This window comes from Meriones unguiculatus, chromosome 5, assembly GCF_030254825.1.
Source record: "Meriones unguiculatus strain TT.TT164.6M chromosome 5, Bangor_MerUng_6.1, whole genome shotgun sequence".
NCBI lineage: Eukaryota > Metazoa > Chordata > Mammalia > Rodentia > Muridae > Meriones > Meriones unguiculatus.
Genome location: NC_083353.1, coordinates 43,888,734 through 43,912,213, shown reverse-complemented (window position 1 = coordinate 43,912,213; position 23,480 = coordinate 43,888,734). Strand labels below are relative to the sequence as shown.

Here is a 23,480-nt window from a genome sequence, read left to right as displayed (position 1 = left end):
GTCCTTGCTGGTTTCTTCTCAGAACAGGACTTTCACTTTACTTCAGGGGTAACATTTACAAGAAACCTTAACCTTGCCTCAGCGTCTGTTTTGGCTGGTTCGACACCTAATTTTCCAGCCCACAGGAGCCCTACTCTCAGGGAGCCACGCCCACTTCCAGAGCCTCTTATGGCGCCAGAATGCAGAACTATAACTCCCACAAGGCAACGCGCGCCGACCCGTAGCAGCCAATAGAGAGCGGTGTTGCTGGCCTGTGTCCCGAGTGCGAGCGTAGGGCGCTGAGCGGCGTCGTACTAGTTGCTGTGGAGCCGGCTCGCGTGGCTGCTCGCCCTGCCAGCCTCCTGTCATGGGCAACGCCGAGAGCGCCGAGGCCCGAAGGGTGTCCTTCGAGATGGATGAGGAGGAGCGGGTCCGGGTGCTGCAGGGCATCCGGGTGAGCGGCGCGGAGAGAGGGCTCGGGCCGGAGGAGCGTGCGGGAGGGAACGGGAGCCGCGGTTCGGGAACCGGATGGATACCGGAGGCCGAGGGCAGCCGGTCGCCCCAAGTCGGTTTTCCACCACCTTGGCTCTCCCGGTTCCGAATTTCTTCTACCCCGTGCTCTACCCCGTCTCGCCTGGCTTGTGCGTCTTGTAGCGTGTGCTGCAGCACTTTTTGAAGCTGTTCTCCCATTTCCAATTTTGATCATGTTCCGTTCTCCATGAGGCAGCAAAGGGGGAGTTTTAGCTATCATATATTAGGTCATATACCGTACCTGTCCTTCATCTAAAACCCTACAGTGGGTGCTCACCACGTGGAAGAGGAGGGAACACCTCCCTTGCTTTTACAAGCTGTCCCAGTGCCCATCGACCTCCCCATCCCTTCCCTGGCCTGTTCTTTTTACCTTCATAATACACTTATTTTGCCCCAGGACCTCCTTATTCTTCCCAGAAGATCCCAGTTGTTTGATGTTTCTCTTTCCTTTATCGTTACTCAGGCTGTCTTCATATTACAGCTCAGATGTCACTCAAGAATCCTTCCTTGCCCAAAGAGTCTCAAGCAGCTTCCCACATCGTGGTCACACGTTTATGATTTTCGCAGCATTCAGCACATTTTGAAACAAATTGTGTTTATTGTGTTTGCTATTAGCGCTCTAGCTGCTTGCTTGGCTGAAGTTCTCGTGTGATTCATGACCTAATCCCCAGAATTTAGAAGAATAAAAGCTCCTGTTTTAGTGCAGAGTGGCAGCCGATTACAGGCATTATTTAGTTTTCAACAGATCAATGAGAAGTAGAATTGTTAGTGCCCCTTCCTTTGTTTGAGACCAGGGTCTCACTATTTAGCTCAGGCTGGCCCAGAACTCCCAGATCTGCCTGCCTCCTGGTTGCTAGGATTAAAGGTACATACCACCACTCTTAGTCCATTTTGTAGTTTATGGAGAACTGAAGTGCTACTGGCATAACTTGTCCAGGGTTAAATAGGTAGAAAAGCAGGAGAACTGAGATTAAGACTGAAGAGTAGGTCAACTCCAAAGCTGTTAAACTTCTGTGCTATACTTTCCTCTACACATTACATATGGTGGGTATGGTCAAAAACTGTTAAGAGATTACACGAGTGAACTCAATGAAATGAATCAGATTTAAACAAAATGCTTTGAGTTGAGTGCAGGTGAATTAGAGAGGACGCTCAGAAAAAGACTTGAGAGGGTCTGACTTACACGAGTGAACTCAATGAAATGAATCAGATTTAAACAAAATGCTCTGAGTTGGACCTAGGTGAATTAGAGAGGACACTCAGAAAAAGACTTGAGAGGGTCTGACTTCTGAGCTCCTTAGTTGTATGACCTTACATGAGTGAGTTGTGTATTGAGTTTCACTTACAGAGAGAGAGAGATAAGAGAAAGAGAGAGGTGGGGGAAGTTATCCTTGGTACTACCAAGGTTCAGATTAAGATGTGTGAAAGGGTGGAGAAGACAAGCTGAACACTTTGTGAGGGCCTCTCAGAATGTGCAGCATGTTAGGTGCGGCCCAGGTGGTATTATTGACCTGGCTTGTGGCAAGAATTAATTAAGATGGCTTCTATTGAAAGACTGAGAGATAAGAAGTGAGGTAAAGTGAGGAAGACAGCTTTGGCTTAGGATATTCTTACCTTGGTCGCTGGGTCTCCTTTTTCAGAGGGATGCAGGCCTGAGTCTTCAAAGCACCATTGGAGGCGACTCCAACATTTTCTTTCTAGTTCTCTTAAAAATTTTGTAGAGTATGCAGTCTTAAGTTTTATTTCCTCTCCTTTATAAAATACTCTGTGTTTGTGAACATGCTTGCTTGTCTTGTGCGCAATAAGATGTCAAATCCCCTGAAACTGGAGTTACTGGTTATTGTGAGCTGCCAGCTCTGGGTGCTGGGAACCAAACCCAAGTCCTTTTGAAGAGCAAAAAGCATTTTTAACCAAGGAGCCATCCTTCCACACCTTAGTATAAACAATTTAAAGATGGAAAGTCAAGCTTAGAGACATTAAAGACTTACTAAGGCACTGTTTGAGTACCATTTGGGACTAATCTAAGTCTATTAGACTTCCCAACAGCCTGATGATTCATGTTTTGGCAGTCTGAATTTTTGACATTGCTTCTATTTGGCCTGACAGGAATGCTAGGACTCTTTTAGTTTTACCAGGCAGTTAAATCAGAGGGGTAGTTGTTAGCTTTCTTTTCTAGGTACTCTGAGAGAATGAATGGCTTGTCCAGAAGTAATCAGTGAGGTACTTGACTCAATGATGGGAAAGCCGTATCTATTGTGCCTGGTTTTAAAGAGGAAGATGAAAGAAAGGGCATTATGGTAAAGAAGTATTTTGGTGGGGACCTGTTATTAGTAATTGCCTGTGAGTTTAGGAGTTCCCTGATCTTCAGATAGATGAGTAAAAGTCAGTATAAATAAATAGTTTAAGAAAATCAAATCAATAAAGCAGTTGCCCTAGTGAACTCATGAGAAGTCAGTAAGAGATAGATTCTAAGAGAGAATATCTGCCCTGGCTCCTTCAGAGAAAATTAAATATTCTTAGAGACCACTTGTATTTAATCCCTAGGGTCTGATCCCAGTGATCTCGTTTCCTTAAAATTAAGTGTTAGGGCCTTGCTCATTTGCATGTTAATTTGCATAAATTTACATAGTGAGTTCAAGCCCTAATTCTGTGGAAGGTAAAAGAAATTTAATTGATGCAAAATGCTGCAATTATATTCAACTACTGATTTCAGAGCAAGCATTCAGGAAATACGTAAAGATTGTTTCAGCGAGCACATCAAACCTCATGGTCTTATAAGAGAAGGCAACAAAATCTTATAAATGTCTATTTCTTTTCCACTTTGTATAAGCAGCCATCCTAGTAATTCAGCTGAAGTTGGTTGATTGTTGAAATCCAAATTCCTCATCCTTCCCAAACCACTTCCCCTTTTTATCGATTCATCTCTTACTGCACCACACACTGAGGGAACCTACTTACTCAGCCAGGTGCCTAAGCTCATTCCAGGCTCATTCCATCCTTCTGGCTAGATCAACTTTATCATTACTCATTGCTCCTATGAGGCAGGTTCTGGACTATGGGGAAGGAAGATACGATGAAAGATTAGTCAGATACACAAGAGACAATCAACATTCAGATGCCAGGGAGGCTACTTGCCAGAACACTTCCTGAGCTACTCAACAAACGGTGCCAATGCGTTTGACACTGGTCTGGTCTTACGGAGATGAGGAACAAAGCCATCTTGGAGACTGGAAAGAAATCAAAGATAAAATAAAAGATACAGGTTTTGAGAAGGAAGTAAAGGCATGTAACAGTAGTAGGACTTACACAAGTTTGAGGTAGGTTGGTGAGAAAATGCCTTGCTGGTGAGGTGGCACGGTATGTATGACCTGAGCTAGGCCTGGGAAGAGTGTGCACTTACACTGTTCTAAGTGGTGTGCCAAGTGTGTTAAGAGCAGTTCTGCACATGTTGACCTTGTGCAATGTCATTGTCCTCATCCAGCTTAGAGGTCAGATGTCACGTAGTGAATTAGTGAAGACTTGGCTCAAGCTCTGACTCTGAAGCAACATGAAATGACTGGCCTCCACAAGGGGTAAGAATGCTTGAGAAGGCGTGCCATTTGGCAGGACCAGCCTGGGCCCTGGATGCCAGGCAAGGCTTTGAACATGTTAGTCTGTCTGGAGACTGCATTGCAGTTTCCTAGTCAGTAGAAGTCTTCAAAGATTGGGTGATGTCAGGGTTTTTTGTTTTTTGTTTTTTTTTTTTTTTCTTTTAAAGAAAACTGTAGTGAGATGTATTTTAAATATAAACTTACCACTTCAGGGTTTTTTTTTTTTTTTGTAAATGTACAGAATTGGGCAACTGTTTCCTAATCTACTTATAGAACATTTACAAGACCTGAACGCTATCTTGTTCTTAAGACATTCTCTATTGCCTTCTGCAACCCTGGGTAACCATTATTCCTTCTTCCTCTATGATTCATGTAGGTGGGTTTGTGGATCTTGTAAGCCTGGCTTCTTTTGCTTAGTATACTTATTTCTGTCGTGCATAGACAGAGGCCAGCATCTTGTGCATTCTAAGCAAGTGTACCACTACTAAGCTACGCCCAACCCTGCTACACTTTCCCCTTTTTTTTCTTTGCATTTAAAAAATTTTATGTATGTGAATATATTGCCTGAATGTACAGCTATGTGCCACATATGTGCAGTGCCCACAAAGACCAGTAGAGAGTGTTGGATCTGGGCTAGAGTTAAATACAGTTGTGAGCTACCGTGTGGGAGTTGGGAATTGAACCTAGGTCCTCAGAAAGAACAGCCAGTGCTCTTAACTAATGAGACATCTCTGCAGCTCCTGCTAAACCTTTTTGGCATTGCTCTGTTGGTGATATGTTTGCCTGTCATGTGAAAGTTTTAATTGTTGGATCTACTGTGTTGTATGGCTATATAATACATTTGTCTGTTCAGTCACCAGTTGGTGGACATTTGTATTGTTTCCATTCTAAGCTGTAATGAGCAAAGCTTTTGTGGACATTTTTTTTTTTTTTTTTTGTGCCTCTCCCTCCATATATGTTGTCATTTCCTATGGATGGAAACCTAAGAGTCTATTTTCTGGGTCATTCTTATAGGTTAAATTTAACTTTTTAAGAAACTTCCCGTTTGTGCGGGTGGCTATCCCATTTTCTGGTTTCACCAGCATACCTGTGTGTTGTTTATATACTTCCAACACTTGTTCTTGCTGCTGTTTTGATTGTAGTGATTCTAGTGATGTGAAATAGCATTCATCTCATGCTTTGAATTTGTTTCTCTAGTAAGGGTCATTGTGCATCTTTTATGGACTTGTTTGCTACCCACATACTTTCTTTGGTGAAATGTTTATTCAGGCCTTTTCCCATTTTGATTGGGTCCTTCCTTCCTTCCTTCCTTCCTTCCTTCCTTCCTTCCTTCCTTCCTTCCTTCCTTTTGTTCTTTATCATTGAATAATGTTTTCTTTTAATGGATCCAAACCCTTTCTTATATTCTAATTTGAAGCCATTTCTACAAGTATGTAGCTTGTTTCTGTTTTTATAATAGTCTTTGAAGTGCAAGTGTTTATAATTTTAAACTTCAAAAAACATTGATTGTGCTTTTGGTATGATATCTAGGAAAAGTTTGCCTGCTTTAAAGCCATAGAAATGTATTCCTTTTCTCCTCCTCCTCCTCCTCCTCCTCCTCATCTTTTCTTCGACTTTTGTAGTTTTTGCTATTTAGATCCATTGTCTGTTTGAGTTAGTTTTTGGTATGGTGTATATCCAGGTAGCTTTTAAATTGTGATTGACAAAATCATCTAGGAAGGACATAGGAAGTGCTTGGGTTGTGTAGACCAGAAAGTCTGTCATAACTACCCAGTGTTGTGCCATCAATGTATGAGTGTAGCTATGTCCCACTGAAAATCTGTGTAGCAGGTCAAGTGCTGGGTTAGATTTTATTCAGTATGTTTTATTATTATTATTATTATTATTTTTTTTTTTCTCTCATGAGATACCAATTTTTCGGTACTATTTGTGGAGAAGACTTGTTTTTCCCACTGAATTACCATGGAGCCTTCATAAAATGTGTCCAGTAACATAAGGTTCTTTCTGGGTGCTCAGTTCTTTCCGTTGAGCCCCATGTCTATCTTTACGCCTGGACCATGCTGTCTGGATTGCTATAGTTCGTAGTTTCAGAAGTTAGCAATACAAAGCCTCTGACCTTGATCTTCAAGATTGTCTTGAACTCTTTGCATTTCTATGTACATTTTAGGATTAATTTGTCATCTTTTGTAAAAAGAAGCCTGTTGGGATTCAATCTATACTCTACTTTGGGGAATTGCGCTTTTTATTTTTGCCTGTGGATGTTTTTGGTGTGCATGCATGTATACGTGTGTGTGGGGGGTAATATATACATGTGTATGTGAGCTTGTAGCGGCTCAAAATGACTTTGGGTCCTCAGTTGCTCTCCATTTTCTTTACTGAAGCAGAGACTTGCTACAAACCTAGAGCTTTTTCATTTCTAGCTAGTCCAAGACTCCCCTATCCCTGCTGGGAATGCAGGTGGCCCCATGTTTCTTTGGCTCTTAATGGTTCCTGGGGCTCCAGACTCCAGTCCTCACACTTGAAGGGCAAGTGCTTTACCTACGGAGTCATCTCCCCAGTCCCCACATCGCTTGTTTAACAGTGGCATTGCCTGGCTGTGGGTATGAAAAGTATCTCCAGTTAGTGTGTCTCCCCTCATTTTTCTCAGCAGTACTTTTTGCTTTGAGCACACTGTAGCGTGCTTCTTCAATGTAATCCAGAGATTTTGTTCTTTTGTATGTAGTTGATTTTTGTATATTGATCATGCAGACAGTTGAGCCCCTTTATCCCAACAGCTTTTGATTCCTTAGTGTGTTTTATGGTTAAGATGATGTCTGCAAATGGCATTTTACTTATTTTCTAACTTGGATGCTTCTTCTTTTTCTTGTATTTTAATCTCTCTCTCTCTCTCTCTCTCTCTCTCTCTGTGTGTGTGTGTGTGTGTGTGTGTATGAAAGGACAATTTTTAGGAGTTGGTTCTTTCCTTCCAGTTCTGGTCCTGGGGATTGAACTCAGGTTGTCAGGTTTATATGCTGAGTGTGTTTATCCTCAGAGCCACGTTGCCAATCCTCTTTTTCTTTCCTTATTACATTGGCTAGACTCAGTATTGTATGTTGGATGGAAGTGGTGAGAGTAATGTCCTTGCCTGAGCTTAGGGACAAAGCATTGAATCTTCCCCCATTAAGCATGTTGGCTGTAGTTGTGTGTAGGTTTCCTTTAAGGGTTTGATGGTCTTACTTTTTAATCATCTGTCACTCCTTCCTTCCACCTCTTGTATACTGTATATCTCTTGGAAATTCTAAGAGGACAACGGTTAACTTTTAAAAATTGTAATGTCTGGCTTATTTTGTTGTACATTCTGGGTTCCAAATTTGACTTAATGAATTGACAGCCCTTCTATCCAAGCTGACACTGTGCTAACTGAGCATGAGATTCATACCTTTCCAAGGCTTTATGGGCTTATTTCACATTTGAGCAGCAGATGTCTTTCCTCCATGCTGTCGTCAAGCAGTGTTGAGCTTGCTTCCTCAGATGTCCCACATTAGCTCTGTGTCGTATTCTGTACTTTACCTGTTCTTTGTCTCTTTTTTATTCTTTTTGTTTTTGCTAGATATTACTCTGTTTAGGATCCTGTCCAGACTACCATGTCTGCTCTTTGGTTGCATCTTAATTTGACTTGCTTAAAGTCAGACAAATCAGTGATCTCAGAAAACCTAGACAAAGGCCTTGACCCTGGAGAGGGACAGATGGGATGTAGCATTTTCATGCACCAATTATGCACAGGTGCAGACCAGGGCTTGAGCACAAGTTCCCTCCAGTGTTCTTCAGCTATAAAGCTCTCCTTGACTCACAATGTATTAATTTGATGGAGCTACAAAAGGAAAAGCCAGCTTGGAAAGCCAGGAGACAGGCTGAGTTAGAGTTTAGAGTCTAGCACACAGTGCCTGAGTGCACACTGCCTGGGCTAAGTGCTTCACATGAGCAGGTCCGATCAGTGTTCTGACACTAGTAATATCTTGTGGATACTTTTAGAAGACAAAAAAGAGCAAGTTCTGATGGGAGGCAGAGTTCTTTAGGGCTTTCTGTCCTTCCTCAACTGAGGAAACAGAGGATATGAAGGCCCAGCCTTCCCCTTGGTACCCTCTGTTCTCCTCACTCCTGGATCCCAGATTCATAGTGTGTGAGATGGCAGTCGAGGACTGTGCATGCAGTTTGAGATACTTTTTTTTGCCTTTGACTCCTGTATAGCCAGCAGTCACATTTAAACAGCATGATGAGATGCAGAGATTCCATCTGACTTTCTGAGTTGGGGATGTTACCCTCATGTAAGCTGAATTTCTGCAGTGCACTTTAGCTGTGTCACAGAACCCCTCCTCCCTCCTAAAGAAAAAACAGTGTAGATGTAGGGATGGCTGTTGGAGGACTGGTGCCTTCATCTGGGAAAGAAAGGTGTACAGCTCTGGAGGCATCCTTGATTGCTGAGGATGGCAAGACTTGCCTTTTGGCAGGGAGAGCTCTGCTCTTTAGTGTTTCTGGTCTAGGATGAAAATTGCAGTTTCTGTCTGTGGTGCCTACTTTTGGTTGTCAGAAAAAGAGAACTTCAATCAAAGACATACTTGTATCAGATTGGCCTGTGGACATGACTGAGGGCACTTTCTTGATTGTAACCAGTGTAGGGTATGATGCTGTGAGTGGCAGCATTCCTAGGCAAGAGGGCTTGAGCTGTACAATAAAGGTAGTTGAACTTGAGCCTTGAACAAGCTAGTGAGCAGATTTCCATCATGATTCCTCCCTTTGTTCCTGCTTGATTTCCTGCCCTGTAATTTGAAATAAGCCTTTCCTCCTCAGGCTGCTTTTGGTCAGAGTGGGTTATCACAGCAACAGAAAGCTATCTAGAATACGGTTTTTTGCCTGGCTATGACAGAAGCTTCAGGTGTTTTCTTGTTCAACCTTTCGCCCCTCCAGTATCCCAACCCCAGTCATTCTCTGTTATCTTCATTCATTGGCTGATAACTTCTGGCATCTGAGTTTCCAGCCTAGAACTGTTACAAATGGGCTGTTCATGTTCCCTTGCACAGCACATGTGCATCCAATTCGCTGTCCACATGGGACCTGCCTGCCTCCCTCCTCTACCTCCCTTAGAAAGGACTTGCTTCTTAGGTTAATGGCTCTGCCCTCCATTCCCTCATCTATAAAGTCAGTAGTCTCCTTTTTTTCAACCTTTAGTGACAAGTCTTGCCAGCAGTTTCTGTTTCAGTGTCCCTTTGTCCTTACTACTTTTCCCCTACTGCCTGTACTGGGGACGGACCAAAGGCCTGGTGTCTGCTAGGCAAGCCCCCTGAGCTACATGTCCAGTCCTGTTCTTAATACTTTCCCCCTCAGTTCAGGTCCATACCTCCTTTCTTCATCTGATTTTTGGGCAGTTTTCTGGCAAATGGTCATAAAACTCAAGCTCAGAGACAGGTCAGAAAAACCTCATCCCTGTGTTCTGGTTTGTCCTTTCAGAAGCAGCCCACTTCTGCCAGAGATTCTGTTCAGAGTCAGGGCTGACTGTGTCACAATTGAGTTTTGCTTCTGTATTATAGGCCTATTGCTGTGCCAGGCTTACTGGGCGCTCCATGTGCTGGCACCCTTTCATCCAGCTGGGCTGTAGGCAACTGCTGCTGTGCTTTGCACTGTTCCCTAGTCGGGCCTTTGGCTCTCTCCTTTGGTTTCTTCCCCTCTTTGATTGGCTGAATCTCCTTCTTCCTTAGGACTATGGTAAGGGACTGCCTTCTGAAGGAGCCTTCTTCCGTGGCACTGCAGACCTACTAGTTTCCTAGTGCTTCCTACCCTGAGCCAAAAATTACTTTTATTTGCCTCCTCCCTTCTGCCTGGTGAGCAAGAGTCATTTAGATATGGCTCAGTGTCTGTTACAGATCTGTGTGATGCTAGCTGGATAGAATTTGGAGACATTGGCTGGTTTTCTTGCCCCCAACCGTGAGCCCAGAAACTTTATGTTATTAATAGGTTTGAATTAATTGCTACCAATTAAAAATTGGGAGGCTTTACATAATTTGATTCTTAGTGTTTTTTTTGGAAAGGGAGAAAAAAAAAACCATTGCCAGTCTGGTGTCTTCCCGTATGGCAGCACTTTGTGTGAGCGACAAGTCAGTTGTCCCCCTTTTGCCCTTAGCACTGTTTCTACCACAGATCCTTACATGCTTTGTTTTTCTTTGCTAGGCCTGTTTTGTTTGCTTCGGTCACCTACCTGGCTCCACAGCAGGCACTTGTGTGTGATGCACTTGGTGTCATGTGCCATGCTTGGTGTCGGAGGTCCCTGAGGGCTTTTCTTGTCCTGACATTCTGGGATTTACATCTGTGCTGAGCAGCCGGTGGGTCTAATTTCAGCCCATAAAAAGTTGAAGGACAAGCAACACTGTCTCCCAGGCAACAGCTCCAGCAAGGAAAGGAGGAGTCTTTAACACTGCAGGATTAGGCAGTACCTCTTCAAGGACTGGGCCCTAGTAGCTTGATTCAGTGAGACATCAGGTAAACTGCTTCCTCTAGAGATCAGCCAGTCAACACTGCTTATTGCACAGCTGAGCCTTGCCCACTGGAGCTGTGGACCCAGGCAGGGAGAAGGTACAGAACAGATTTTGTTTCCTAGTTGTACAGGACTTCCACAATGCCTGACACTCAGTGAAACATCAGAAATATGGTACTGTATGGGCAGAACATAGTCACATAGGCTTGGCCAGCCTGAAAGCCACTCCTTATTCTTAGTGACTGTGGTGACACCTCTCTTGCCCATAGGGATCTGACACCTTACTTCATGAACTGACAAAGCTGTCTTCACATCGTTATTTCTCAACTGTGTCTAGACAGTAGGATTTGTGAGGCTGAGAAATAACTAATTTTCATATTGACTGCTTGCTCAGTTCCTAGTTACCTTTCCTCTTCGGGCTCCACAAAGCCCATCAGTGGAGGCAATGTGTTTGCAAATTTCTGAGCCAGCTCTTGCATCACATGGTTTTCTGACCTTCAGGGAGAACCATGGTCCTACCTTCATTTGTACAGGTGTCACTATTATTGCCAGGGTTCAGTTTGAGTGTTGGTCTTAGCATTTAGGTCATCTGTGATCATAGGTGGCTCTCCAGCCTCCCTGGCTGTTTTCTTCTAGTGTAAAATGGCCGTGCTCAGAAAATATATTTAGCTGGAACCTGGCATGTGGCGTGTGCTCAGGAGTCCCTGTAAGGCACAGAGCTTTTTCATTTGGGTTTGATGCTGCCTCTGTTCCAACTTTGTTGCCTATGTTAGTCAAGGTTTTCTAGAGCAGTGGTTCTCAAACTATGGGTTATGACCCCTTTGAGTGTTAAATGACCCTTTCACAGGGGTCACCTAAGACTATCTATAGTCAGATATTTACATTAAAGTTCATAACAGTCTCAGAATTATAGTTATGAGGTAGCAATGAAAATAATTTTACGGTTGGGGGTCACCACAACATAAGGGGTTACAACATTAGGAACTGCTCTAGAGTAACAGAATTTATAGAATGAATCTCTGTATAGAATGACTTACAGGCTGTAGTCCAGATGGTCCAACAATGGCTGGCTATCAATAGAAAGTCCAAGAATACAGTAGTTGCTCAGTCCACGAGGCTGGAGTTCTCAGCTGGTCTTCTGTAGACACTGGAATCCTGAATAAGTAGACACTAACGCTGGTGAAGGAATGGACTTGCTAGCAAGAAAAGGGCAAGCAGGCAAAGAGCAAAATCTTCTTTCTTTCATGTCCTTATATAGGTTTCCAGTAGAAGGTATAGCTCAAATTAGATCTGCACTAAAGATGTGAATTAAGGGTGTGTCTTCCTACCTCAAAGATCTGGATTAGAAGTGGATCTTTCTATTTCAATTAAAAAGAAAGGTGTAACCTTCATTTTTGGTTTTTGGTTCCAGATATAGAAAAGTTGACAGCCAAGAATAGCCATAATGTTGTCCCTTGCTGGAGTTTGAGAAATGACCTCTTCCTCCAGTCTGGCCTTTCTCACAGGGTTCTGCCCTGACTTCTTATGTGCTACTACCTCTGCTTCTGGAGTGGCAGAGGGTCATAGTTACTTGGATGCATTCGGAGCATTTCACACATCGGCTGTTCTTGGCTCAGCAGCGACACCTCCTTCTTTACAGCGAGCCAGGCTGGGAGTCTCACTATCGTCTTTTCTCTCCTCCATTACTTTATGACTTTTTTCTTCTTGCAGAATACATCTTATTTTTAAATGCCAACTGTTCACAATTTCTCATGAATCCTTTCAGACTCTCCCCAAGCCTATGTACCAGTGGGCTCTTCCCCTTGGCTTGTGCAACAAGATGTGTTGCTCTATGAATTGCTCTTTCATTTGTCTGTGCCTTCAGACAGGTCTTATGATTTTTCTTCCTTAGTGTCTTTCGTATCCACTCTCTCCAGCCCACCCTCCAGCCAGTACACATCTCAGCCTCTATTCCTGATCTACACGCCTATGTTGCCACACTTCCTCCATGCTTTCATTATCTCTAGTCCCTCTCTCTCCTTTGCCAAACTCCTTTGAGCAGAGAAAATTCTGCCTGAGTCCTTTCAGGAGCTGTAATGGTTCTAGTTGATGGTAGAATGAATTCTAGCTTCTAGTCATTTGGAAGCCTCATCAGGTGGAGCCCAGCAACGTTTTCTCTGCACCTTAATTTTTAAATATACCCATGTGTGCCCTTTGTGATTGAACCTCAGGACATCTGCATTCCTTTCTGCGTGTCTTTGCTGGTGCCATTCCCAGCTGGCAGGCCACCCCACCCCTGATTACAAAGTATTTTTCTCTGAATGTGGGATGTATTTAAGGCCTCATTTAGGCACCTCCCTAGGAGCTGGAGCTTAGCTGAACTGCTTGTGTGTTTGTAACTATGGTCTGTGTCCTTCTCACCCTTATCTGATGATAAGCTCCTTGAGAAAAAGTTGAGGTTGAGGAACTTGGCATGCTTCTTTGGTTTGGATGTTGCCTCCAAGGCCATGTGCTGAAACTTGCTTCTATAGTCTTTGGTAGGACTGGGAGGTGAAGCCTTTAGGTGGTAGGGTGTAAACTCCTTGTGGAAGAAATTTAGGTCATTGGAAATATGCCTCTGAAGGGATTGTTGGGACTCCACTCCTTGGTCGTTGCTTCTCAGCTGCCTTGGAAGTGAACAGGCCTTTCCTCATTTTCTTTTCTGTTAAGAACTTCCAGGTCTGTTATTGAGGAAAGTCAGGGCAAGAATTTGAAGCAGGTGCGTGAAGCAGAAATTTAGATTGCTGCTGTCTCATAGGCGCATACTTAGCTAGCTTTCTTATGTAGCCTAGGACCATATGCCCTAGGAATGATGCTGCTCACAGGAGCTTGGGTCCTCCAAATAATTAGTGTTTAAGACAAACCCCCACAGACATGAGCACTGATCTAGGCAATTTCTTAATCTTGGCCTTTTCCTCAGAAGACTTGATCATTAAAGCCAAATAGGCTAGGCCTCCTTTACTAGGATGTACTGAGTCACCACAGGCCCAAAGCAGTAGAGCCAAGGGTCATGTGCTGAATGAAGCCATGAGCCAGAATAAGCCTTTTCTCCTTTTAAGTTCCTTTTGTTATCTTTCCTCCTTTTAAGTTGATTATCTCAGATGCTTTGTCATGGTAATGGAACTCTGACTAGTAATACTCTGTTGCATGCATGCACTGTTATGTATTTGAACCTTTACTACATGTTTAATTTAACAAGTATTTTAGTGTCTAATGGGCCTGGGGACTTCTTCAGGCACTGAGGATGCAGCTAGAGCAAAGTGGAATCTTGGCTGACATGGATGGGGCTTACATACTGGTGATGGTGAACAAAAAAAAAAAAAAAAAAAAAAAAAATCAGGTGTATGTTGTTTCAGATTGTGAAGTTCTGTGAAGAGAAACCAGGCAGAGTATTGAGAGAGTGGGGAGTGGAGGCAGGGTTTTGGTCAGGGAGATGTGCCAAGTTTCCTTGTTGTCTAGCCTATTCTGGGCTCCTTTGTGTTCCTTGTTTTCTTTGCTATCTTGAAACCTCTGCTTATTACTGCCTGTCAGAATTCTCCTGGGGCTGCTCTAGCGTCTGAGGGCTGTACAGAGAGGGCTTCATGACAAGCACATGTCTTCTGCTTTTGAGAACACATGGTCCATTGCTCCAGAACAGAGGAACACAGTATGAAGCCATGGACCCAGGAGTCCAGTGGTCTGCTCTGTAGTGGGTGCCTTCTTCACCTGCTCTGCACCTTGATTACCAGGCTGGGTGGGTGTGGTGAGTGCCAAGCGTTTGCTCCCTGGTGCATTAGTGCATACCCTGTACTTCCTCTGACTCTGATCTTATTTGGTTGGGTTACCGGATGCAGCTCATCTGTCACAGTTCTTCTATTGGGTATTTCATTTGGTAAAGCAACACTACAGCGTTCATTTGTAGGGTGGCCACATGATTTGCCCAGACTATGCAGCCATCTGCCCTCTCTTTGGGAACTGTAAATTTGTGGCTGCTCTTGGGTGAAGGATCCTCATAGTGAGGATTCAAAAGAATCTGGGTTTCTAGAAGCATATGTGATGAAGGAAGGGGAGTGGTCTCTGCTGTGACTTAGACTGAGGTCTCAGTTTTATCTTCTAATTGCTGTCTGGCCTTCCTCCCACCTGCCTTCCCACATTTCACCACCAGAGAACTTAGAGGGTTGTGTGGCTAAAGAAAAGAAGAAAGAGGTCTTCCCGGACTTTACCTCACCCTGAGGAATTTTGGAAGTGCCAACTAGCATGCCATGGTGTCAGGAAGAGGCCCGTTCTCCTTAGGGTCACTTGGTAGAACAGCATGAGTGCAGGTCCAGGTATCTGACCTGGAAGGGGCTTTAAGTAGAACCCACCATCACTGTGTGTGCATTCTGGGCACTACGGGAAGAGGCTCACAGAGGTCAGCAGAGCCTGAGTGCACTGCTTCTATAGTCCCTGGGCTCCATCCTTTCATATATACCTGTGTGCACCTGGCATGTTTGTGGCCTCGATTAGAACTAGTGGCCTGGTGTGCACCAGTCACATTGAATAGCTCGTGGTGATGGTCTTCTTTGTGCAACTGCTTTCTGCAGTTTATCTCTGTGAGACCCTGAAGTCACCGCTATTAATTATCTCCATATCACAGGAGAAGTTGATTAGAGATAAGGAGGCCCCTGTCTAACATCATGCTTCACTGGAATTGAGACCCGGGGGTCTCACTACACAGTACTTTCTCCTGAACTGTGTTGAAGCCAGCAGCCTGAGCATGCTTCTCTCTTAGGTTAGGAAAGGGAAGTTCAAAGATAGGAAGAGATTCTTGTCCCTTGCCACAGCTCTCTCCTGGCCACACTGGATACTTTCTGGCCAGCTCCAGTGACCAGAGGGTCAGTGGCACTGAGCACCCAGCCCCATCTGGCTTTGGAGGCCTCTGTTCTGGTTCTGTTGGTGCAGGGAGCACTGCCCAGATGGTGTTTATTCTCGCATGACTACTGTGTGTGTCTATTTGTTGATTAAAAATATTACTTGCTGTATTTTGTAGCAACATTAAAAAATATTACAAATCTCTTACCACCAACAAGAACTGTGCCAATGTTTTACTTAACCCCTCATTCACCAAGCAATGTGGTTCTATTGATGCCACCAATGCCAGAACTTGCAAATCAGACCCTGTAATTTACCCTTGGCAGCCCTCTCCTTGACTTCCTCTTGCCTTGGAGTCAGTGTTGACCTCTTACCCTGGTCTGCTTCCTCCCTCCCCAAGAAAGATGTCTATTGGTACTGTTTGCCAATTTCCGAATTTCCATAGTGGAAATTCTTCCTCCCAGGGTCAATTTCATACAGCCATCATGAAGTCAATCACTTTGTTAAATTCTCTGATAACTTAAAAAAATCAGCTTTCAGGAGCTGTAGGATGCCTAAATTCTCTTTCTATGTTGTTATGTTCCTATCTCAGAGGCTCCCTGCAGGAATATTCTATTCAATATACCCTGTCATGCATGCCTTGACCTCAGTATGTTGCTGGTTCTTCTTGCTCTGAAGCTGACCTTCACTTCCCTAAATGTGTTCAGTTCCTATAGCTCAGAGAACGAACAAACTGGCTAGCCTCTGAAGGCTCTTTTCCTTTTCTGAACAGGATTTTTAATATCCACACGCTAATGTGTTACTTTCTTTGTGGTTTCTCTTGATCTCCCCTTTACCCATGTTCTTCCACTAATGCGGGGATCACAGTCCTTTCTCTTCTTTAAGCCCTAGCTCTCACTCATTCCTACCAGCCAAGGCAGTGGCCACTCACAGCCTTTCCTTCACATCCCTACACAGGCACTCCTTGCCAACTGCTCCTGTGTCCTGTTTCTGTATGTCTTCCTTGAATTTTTACTTTGCTTAGAGCTTTTACAATGGTTTGGCTTCTCAGCCAAAAAACAAAACAAAACAAAACAAAAACAAAACCCAAAAAACCAAGGTGCTTCTTTGTATGCATTTCAGGCCCACTTTTGTAACCAAGTCTCCCACAAGAATTTGTGGCAGTAGCCTTGCTCTCTCCCTGTTTGCCAGGTCCTTCCTGGTGCCCTTCTCTGCATCGTGTTAGAGTCCACCTCCATAGCCAATCTGTCAAGGCATGGTAGCACTGTAACTTCTCTTCCCTGTGCTCTTTTTGCCTTCTAGAACCTGCAACTGGGACATCTCTTTTTGCTGTTTCTGAGAGACATACTTTCTGGGCTGTTTCATATTTGTGTTTGTGTTTTCTTATTTTTCTCTCTCCTATGAAATATGATCAACATGATGTATAATTATTCCTAATCCCATGCTGCTGATAACTTCTTGTGTGTGTGTGTATGTGTGTGTCTGGAGATTTTTCTGCATGGTTGGACCACATAGGTCTATGTTGTCCAGGCTGTGGCTATTTCTGTTTAGCTTCTTTCACTTAGCATGTTTTCTGGGGGTTGTCCATGTTGTGGTATGCATCAGTATTTCATTACCTTTTATTACTCAATAGTATTCCATTGTATAGATATCTTTATTTTACTAGTCATGCATTAATGAACATCTGAGTGGTCTCTGTCAGTCACTCACTTTTCAGTTGGGACATTTTTGTTTTTATTGTAATTTGTAGGAGCTCCTTGTATATCTTAGATATAAGTCCCCTTTTAGGGATTATTTGCAAATGTTTTATGCATTTTTGTGGGTTATTTTTTCAGTTGCTTTAGAATGTTTTTTTCGTAAACAGAACTTTAATTTTGATGAAATCTAATTATCCATTTAATTGGTTGCTTTTAAATTTTGGTGCCATATCCAAGAATCTGCCCAAACAAGTCATTCAGAGTTGCCTCTGTGTTTTCTTCTACCTTTTTTTTTTTTTGTTCTCCTACTTTGAGATTCCAAGTCTATTTTATTAGTTTTTTAATATTTAGTTTAGTGTAGGCCCCAAATCTGTTACTTTGTGTGGGATATCAGGTTGCCTACAAGTCATTAGTGATGAGGCTACTGTTTCCCCGTTGAAGTATGTCGGCAACTGTGCTTTTGTTTTCTGTTACTGTGTTGAAATACCTGAGGCTGAGGACTTACAAAGAGAAGAGGCTCATTTAGCTCCCAGTGTTGATGGTTGAAATTTCAACAGCACAGGGGGCTAGGTCTGGTGAGGAAGCTCATGGCTGATCACCTCATAGCATGATTCAAGAATGGGAGGATGTTAGAGAGATATCACATTCCAGATTGGAAGCCAAAGAATGGAGAGGAGTAATAGCTGTTCCCATACCCACTTCTTACAGGTCCCATCACTTTCCAGCATGGCTGCACTGAGGACCAACCTTCCAACACAAACCCTTGGGACCAGACTTAGCCATAACCCTTTGAACCATGGTTGTCCATAGATGTACAAGTTCAATCTGGGCCTTCTTTTCTTCTCTACTGATGGATGGGATTACCATGTATCACTGGTTACTTGATTTTTATACATATTCAATTATTAATATACTTTTTAGATGGCAAAGAAATGATCATGGCAAGAAAAAAGAAAGGCATAAATCCACATATACATAGGTACATAGAAACACATGTACACATGTGTACATACCTTGCCCATTTCCTCTGTAGGGTTTTGGTGAGAGCCGTGGGACCTGCCCTTCTGAATAGAACCTGTAAGTGCATCTGTGCAGAGATGTGAAAATTAGCTGTGGATTTGTGTCTGTACATGTGCATGTGTTTATTCAGGTCAGTTAAATTCCTTTGCATCTTCATAGTCACTGTCTTTTTACTGCTTTGAGATACAGAGCTTTGAGATTTTGCTAGTGGTCAGTAGTGGGTAATGTGCCTTCCTGACAGGGCATGTGTGTCATGTCTCAGTCTTCGTCTGTGGCTCCTGGTGTTTCACAGGATGTATGCATCAAGTTCTTTAACCATTTCCCTCCTGGATGTTCATATTCTGCACGGTTTATTTTCTTCTCCCTTCTGCCCCCCTTTTATTTTTCGGGACAGGGTTTCTCTGTGTAGCTCTTGGCTGTCTTGGAACTCTCTATATATCAGGCTGGCCTAGACCTCAGAGATCTTCTTGTCCCTGCCTCTCAAGTGCTGGGATTAAAGGCGTGGGCAGCCACATCCAGCCCTGCTGCATCAGTTTGGTTTTGTCTGTCTCCCACAATGAGCATCCTAGCACAATCCTGTGCACACAGGGGACTGCTTTCTTTCTATAGGTATCTGGAAGTAAAACTGTTGATTGTGCCTTTTGTCCTGAAGCCGTTTTTAATGTCTTCTCTTCAGCTGTGCTTTATGATGGCCTGTAACTGTTAGGCACTTAATAAATATTTACTGAAGTGAACTCTTAAGGGTTTTTATCTAGGATTTCTCTCTAGCTCACTACTTCATCTGTGTAAACTGTTTTATGACACCCTCATGCCCATTTACTTCCTCTGAAAAGAGTGAGCATTTCAGTTGCCCAGACTTCATTAGGAGAATCAGGTGAAATGAATCAACAAGTATTTTGATTATCTTTTCCATGTGGTGGCTGAGGCAGGTGAGCAATGACAGTCATTCGGCCCAGTGCTGGAGCTTTCCACACACCAACAGGCCAGGCCTGCATAGGTTGTGGGGGCATGCTGCTTCCCTGGCATTCATTGTAACGGTGGGCATGGGGAGGGGAGAGATGGAGCTTTACCCTAGAGCATATGAAAGCTCCTGGGAAAGGAACACTGAGCTGCCCTGAATGGACCACTGATGATGGACAGCAGTGGCCAGTGGGGCTGGTAGAGGGTCAAGGAGTGAGTGCAAAAAATAAGGGATTTGACTTGTGTAACCCCAAGGATAGAGCGTGTGTAGAAGATGACAAGATGGGAGAAGAAGCTGCAGAATCCAGCTGGACTTCCTGGGGTAGGCTTGGGATTCCAGGTGGGTGTGGCTTTGGGTTGCCATGAAGGCTTTTGAGAAGAATTATATTACTGGGGCTGGTCTTCAGAAAACTGAGTTCTGGGGCATGACTTTTCAAGATTTCCCTTAAGTAACCTCTCCTGTTCCTCACTTCTTCCCAAAGCTGTCTGAAAGTGTGGTGAACCGCATGAAGGATTCCAGCCAGCCTTCAGGAGGGCAGCAGCTGGCTTCTGGGCTTGGTCCTGCACCTCCTGCTCCTGTGCCCACCATTCCTGTGCTCACTGTCCCTACACCTACCACTCCTGTGCCCACCACTCCTGAGCCCACTGCTCCTTCATCTTCTGCAAGTGACCCCCCAGAAGGCACCTTTAAAGCCCCTCAGACAGGTATGTTGGGAGAGTGGGAATAGAGATTGAAAGAGATTTACCTGGCTACTGCTGGGCTTGCCTTTAACCCTGGAGTGATGTAAGTCACTACCTTCTGGATCAGTGGTGCTCCATGCAGCAAATACTGTCTGGTGTGGTATAGCCTGCAGCATAGTCAGAGCTTGTGCAATGTGGACCAGACTGTTTTCCTTACAGGGTTTTCATGTCTGCACATGTAAATGATGAGGCAGAAGGTCATGGTCTGACAGCTCAGACAGGAAGTCATCTGCTTTTCAGGATCCAGAACTAAAAAGTGTCTGTCACTCAGTTGTAGCAGCTCTACCCCAGAATGAGGTGTATGAAAGTGGGTCAGTAGTGTACATCAGTGACCTCAGACACCCTGATCTCACCCTCCCAAGACACCTTGGCCACTGTGGGGTTGTGCTGCTCTGTTGTGCTCCCCTTCAACAATTGCTTATAGCAAACACAAATAAGCAAAAAGCCTTGAAGAGAAGGCTGCAAGGAACAGTGGAGACTTTGGAATATCTGCTGTTCTAGTCAATGAACACTTGTGAATGTGGTCTGTTACCTGAAATTTGATTATTTGTTTTTAAATAAATCACTGCAGACAGCAGACTGTGCCCTGGCGTCTTAGCTAGGGTTTCATTGCAGGGCAAAACACCATGCTCAAGACAACTTTTATTTTTTTTTAAGCACTCTACCTTATTTATTTATTTATTTATTTATTTATTTATTTATTTATTTAATGTGCATTAGTGTGAAGATGTCAGATCTCTTGGAATTGGGGTTATAGACATTTGTGAGCTGCCATGTGAGTTCTGGGAATTGAACCCAGGTACTTTGGAAGAACAGACAGTGCTCTTAACCACTGAGCCATCTCTCCAGCTTCTCAAGGAAGACATTTAATTAGGCTAGCTTACAGTTTCAGAGGTTCAGTTCATTATCATCATGGTGGGAAGCATGGGAGCACGCAGGCAGACATGTTGCTGGAGAAGGAGCTGAGAGTTCTGCAGGCAGCAGGAGGGGACTGTGTGTCATACTGGGCGTAGCTTGAACACAGGAGACCTCAAAGCCTACCCCCACAGTGACACACTCCCTCCAGCAAGGCCACACCTCCTAGTTGTACCACTTTCTATGAGCCAAGCATTCACACACATGAGTCTATGGGGCCATATCTATTCAAACACCTGGATAGCCCCTGTGTGTGAGGTTTGGTATGTGGCCTCAATTGCCGCTGCCTTTCCTACTCATCTTTGGGGTCATAAGATTAGATACTAGGAGTGTCCACTTTTGTTCAGGTAGCACTGCAGGGACACAAGGGAGGTAGACAAGTCCTCTCTCTAAGGGTGCACACAGCTCTGGCTAAAGGCCATATATCCACCTGGGGCTCATGAGATGGTAGCACCCTGTAGCCAAGTTCGTGCCAACTGCCTATGGCCTGGGGTGGTGCAGAGCAGTCTCCTTTTGTTAGGCAGAGCTGCCAGAATGTGGGAAGACAGGGCTGTGGTGGGTGGGATTTTCAGGCAAGTGAATAGTAGGAGCAGAGGCTTAGAGATGGGTACAGGCTGGCCTGTTGAGAATGTAGAAGCAGTTTGCTGTCTCCAGACTGCAGAGTACAAAGGAATGGGAGTCATTAGTTGTGGTCACCTCCAATGGGCTAGAGAGCTCTGACACTACTCCCACTGTAAGCCTCAGAGCTTCCCACAGGCCTTAGGGCCAATCAGAGCCTGGGTTTCACTCTGAGATCTTAGTGAAGGGGCTGAATGAGCTCAACCCCATCCCCTTACCCACATCACCATCCTTGATTCAGCATGCCTCTCTCCTAGGAATTCCTTAGCCTAGAAGTGAGAGGGGCTGAAAGGGGTCTAGCTTGACCCAGTGAGCTTTACTAAGAAGAGGGAGAGAACAATGGGAAAATGAGATTATCACAGTGTCTTGTCATCTCAGCTTTGGAGAATAAGTATTGGCTTCAATTTCATTAAGTTTCAGCTGTTTGAAAGGAATAGTGGGAGTTCAGTTGTCATTTAGTTTTAACAATAACAAAATATTTTGCAGAGCTCATTTTAAGTTTCTGAATGTGGAAATGGATCAGGTTGAAATGGGCTGATTTTAAGGCATCTTTTAAATAGAGTTTTTGCCTTTATGTTAGTGACAGAACAAAGTTAGAAAATACTGTTAAAATTAAATTATTCCCTCACATCTTTGCTCAAGTGCAAGATCCAAGACCATGAGATGAGGAGGTTCTAGCCATCATAGTGGACTAGAAAGGAAGGGGAAAGCTCTAAGAAAATACAGTGAGTTTAGAAGAAAAATAACTGAGGAATGGATAATAAGAGGGAGAATAGAATGTTGACAGGGTGCTGGTCTTGGTATGTGGAGAGCTTGAGAGGTCTTTGTGATGGCTCAGTTGAAAATGAGCACAATGGACAGATGTTTGCTGTGAAAGCCCCTCATCACTGAGGCTTGCAGAGAGATTCTAGAAGGTGCTCAGTACTTCAGGAACAGGAACCTGGAGGGCCCTGCAGGGAGGGGCCACATTTCTTGCAGTGGGGAAGGCTATTTTTAAGTTTGGGAAGGAAACATTTTATTTACTTGGTTTTTTTTTTTTTTTTTTTTTTTTTTTTGAGTAAGGGTCTCATGTAGCCCAGGCTGATCTTTAACTCTGTATGTGGCTAAAGATGACTTTGTACTCCGGTCTTCCTGTCCAGCTTTCAGTGTCAGGATCACAGGCATTCACCATCCTCCGTGTATATGGTACTGGGATGGACCAGGGCTTCTTGTATGCTGGGCAGGCACCTTACAAACTGAGTCATACCTCAACACAGAAAAAGAATTGTCTCTCAAAAACAAAACCAAACATCACAATTTGAACCTAAACACAGCTGTTATTGAGTAGGAAGAGAATTACTGTAGAGATGCAGATCCCAGCACCAGTTGTCCTCTGCTCCAGTCCTAACTGAAAGCCTGGTAATATCACTGAGGAGCAGGAGGTGTGCCCTCTTCAGATCTCAGCTATGCTACTGTCCTCACATGAGGGGTTGTGGCCATTTGGGCATGCCTTTCTCCTGGGCTGCAATAGCAGACCTGCGAGCCCCCTTTTTGGCTCTTTGTTTATATTTGGTGCAGAGCCTGCCTTAATCCTGGGGCTAGAGGAGGGGGACTCAGAGAAGGCACATGAATTTGAAAAGATGGAGGCTGGGGAGGAGAGGAGCAACAAGGTCTTCATTGTCATCATGATAGAAGTTCCCAACATATGATAGTTCTAGGTAATTCTTGAAGTAAGTTAGGTTTGGTACAGAGAGAGTGCCACACTAGCATTAGGAATCTGTAGAAATGGATGCTGTTTTTGATTGCTATACCTAAATACCATAGATGGGATAGTTTATAAAGAAGGCAATTTCTTATAGTTCTGTGGCTGGGAAGTCCAAAATGAAAGGGCAGCATTTGGTCAGAGCTTTATTGCTAATGGGAATTGGGTACAGCGTCCTGAGGCAGCATAGAACATCACACAGGGCACAGAGCAAGTGTGAGTGCTCAAGGCTTTCCATCATCTTACAGAGTTAATGACACCATCTATGGTGGGGAGTTTTCTAGTCCTAATTGGCACCAAAGGCCTTGCCTTTTACTGTGGTTAAAATGTAGTTA

General features: G+C 44.0%; 1 protein-coding gene across 2 annotated transcripts in view; it reads left to right on the top strand.

Annotated features, from left to right (window-relative positions):
- Positions 1-240: 240 nt before the first annotated feature.
- Positions 241-23,480, top strand: part of Chchd6 (coiled-coil-helix-coiled-coil-helix domain containing 6) — a 210,424-nt gene continuing 187,184 nt past the window's right edge. For both annotated transcript variants that reach the window (XM_060383732.1, XM_060383731.1), the window contains exons 1-2: positions 241-433; positions 19,613-19,835. In XM_060383732.1, coding sequence (XP_060239715.1) covers positions 347-433; positions 19,613-19,835 — 310 coding nt within the window. In that variant the 5' untranslated portion in view covers positions 241-346. The remainder of the gene's footprint in view (positions 434-19,612; positions 19,836-23,480) is intronic.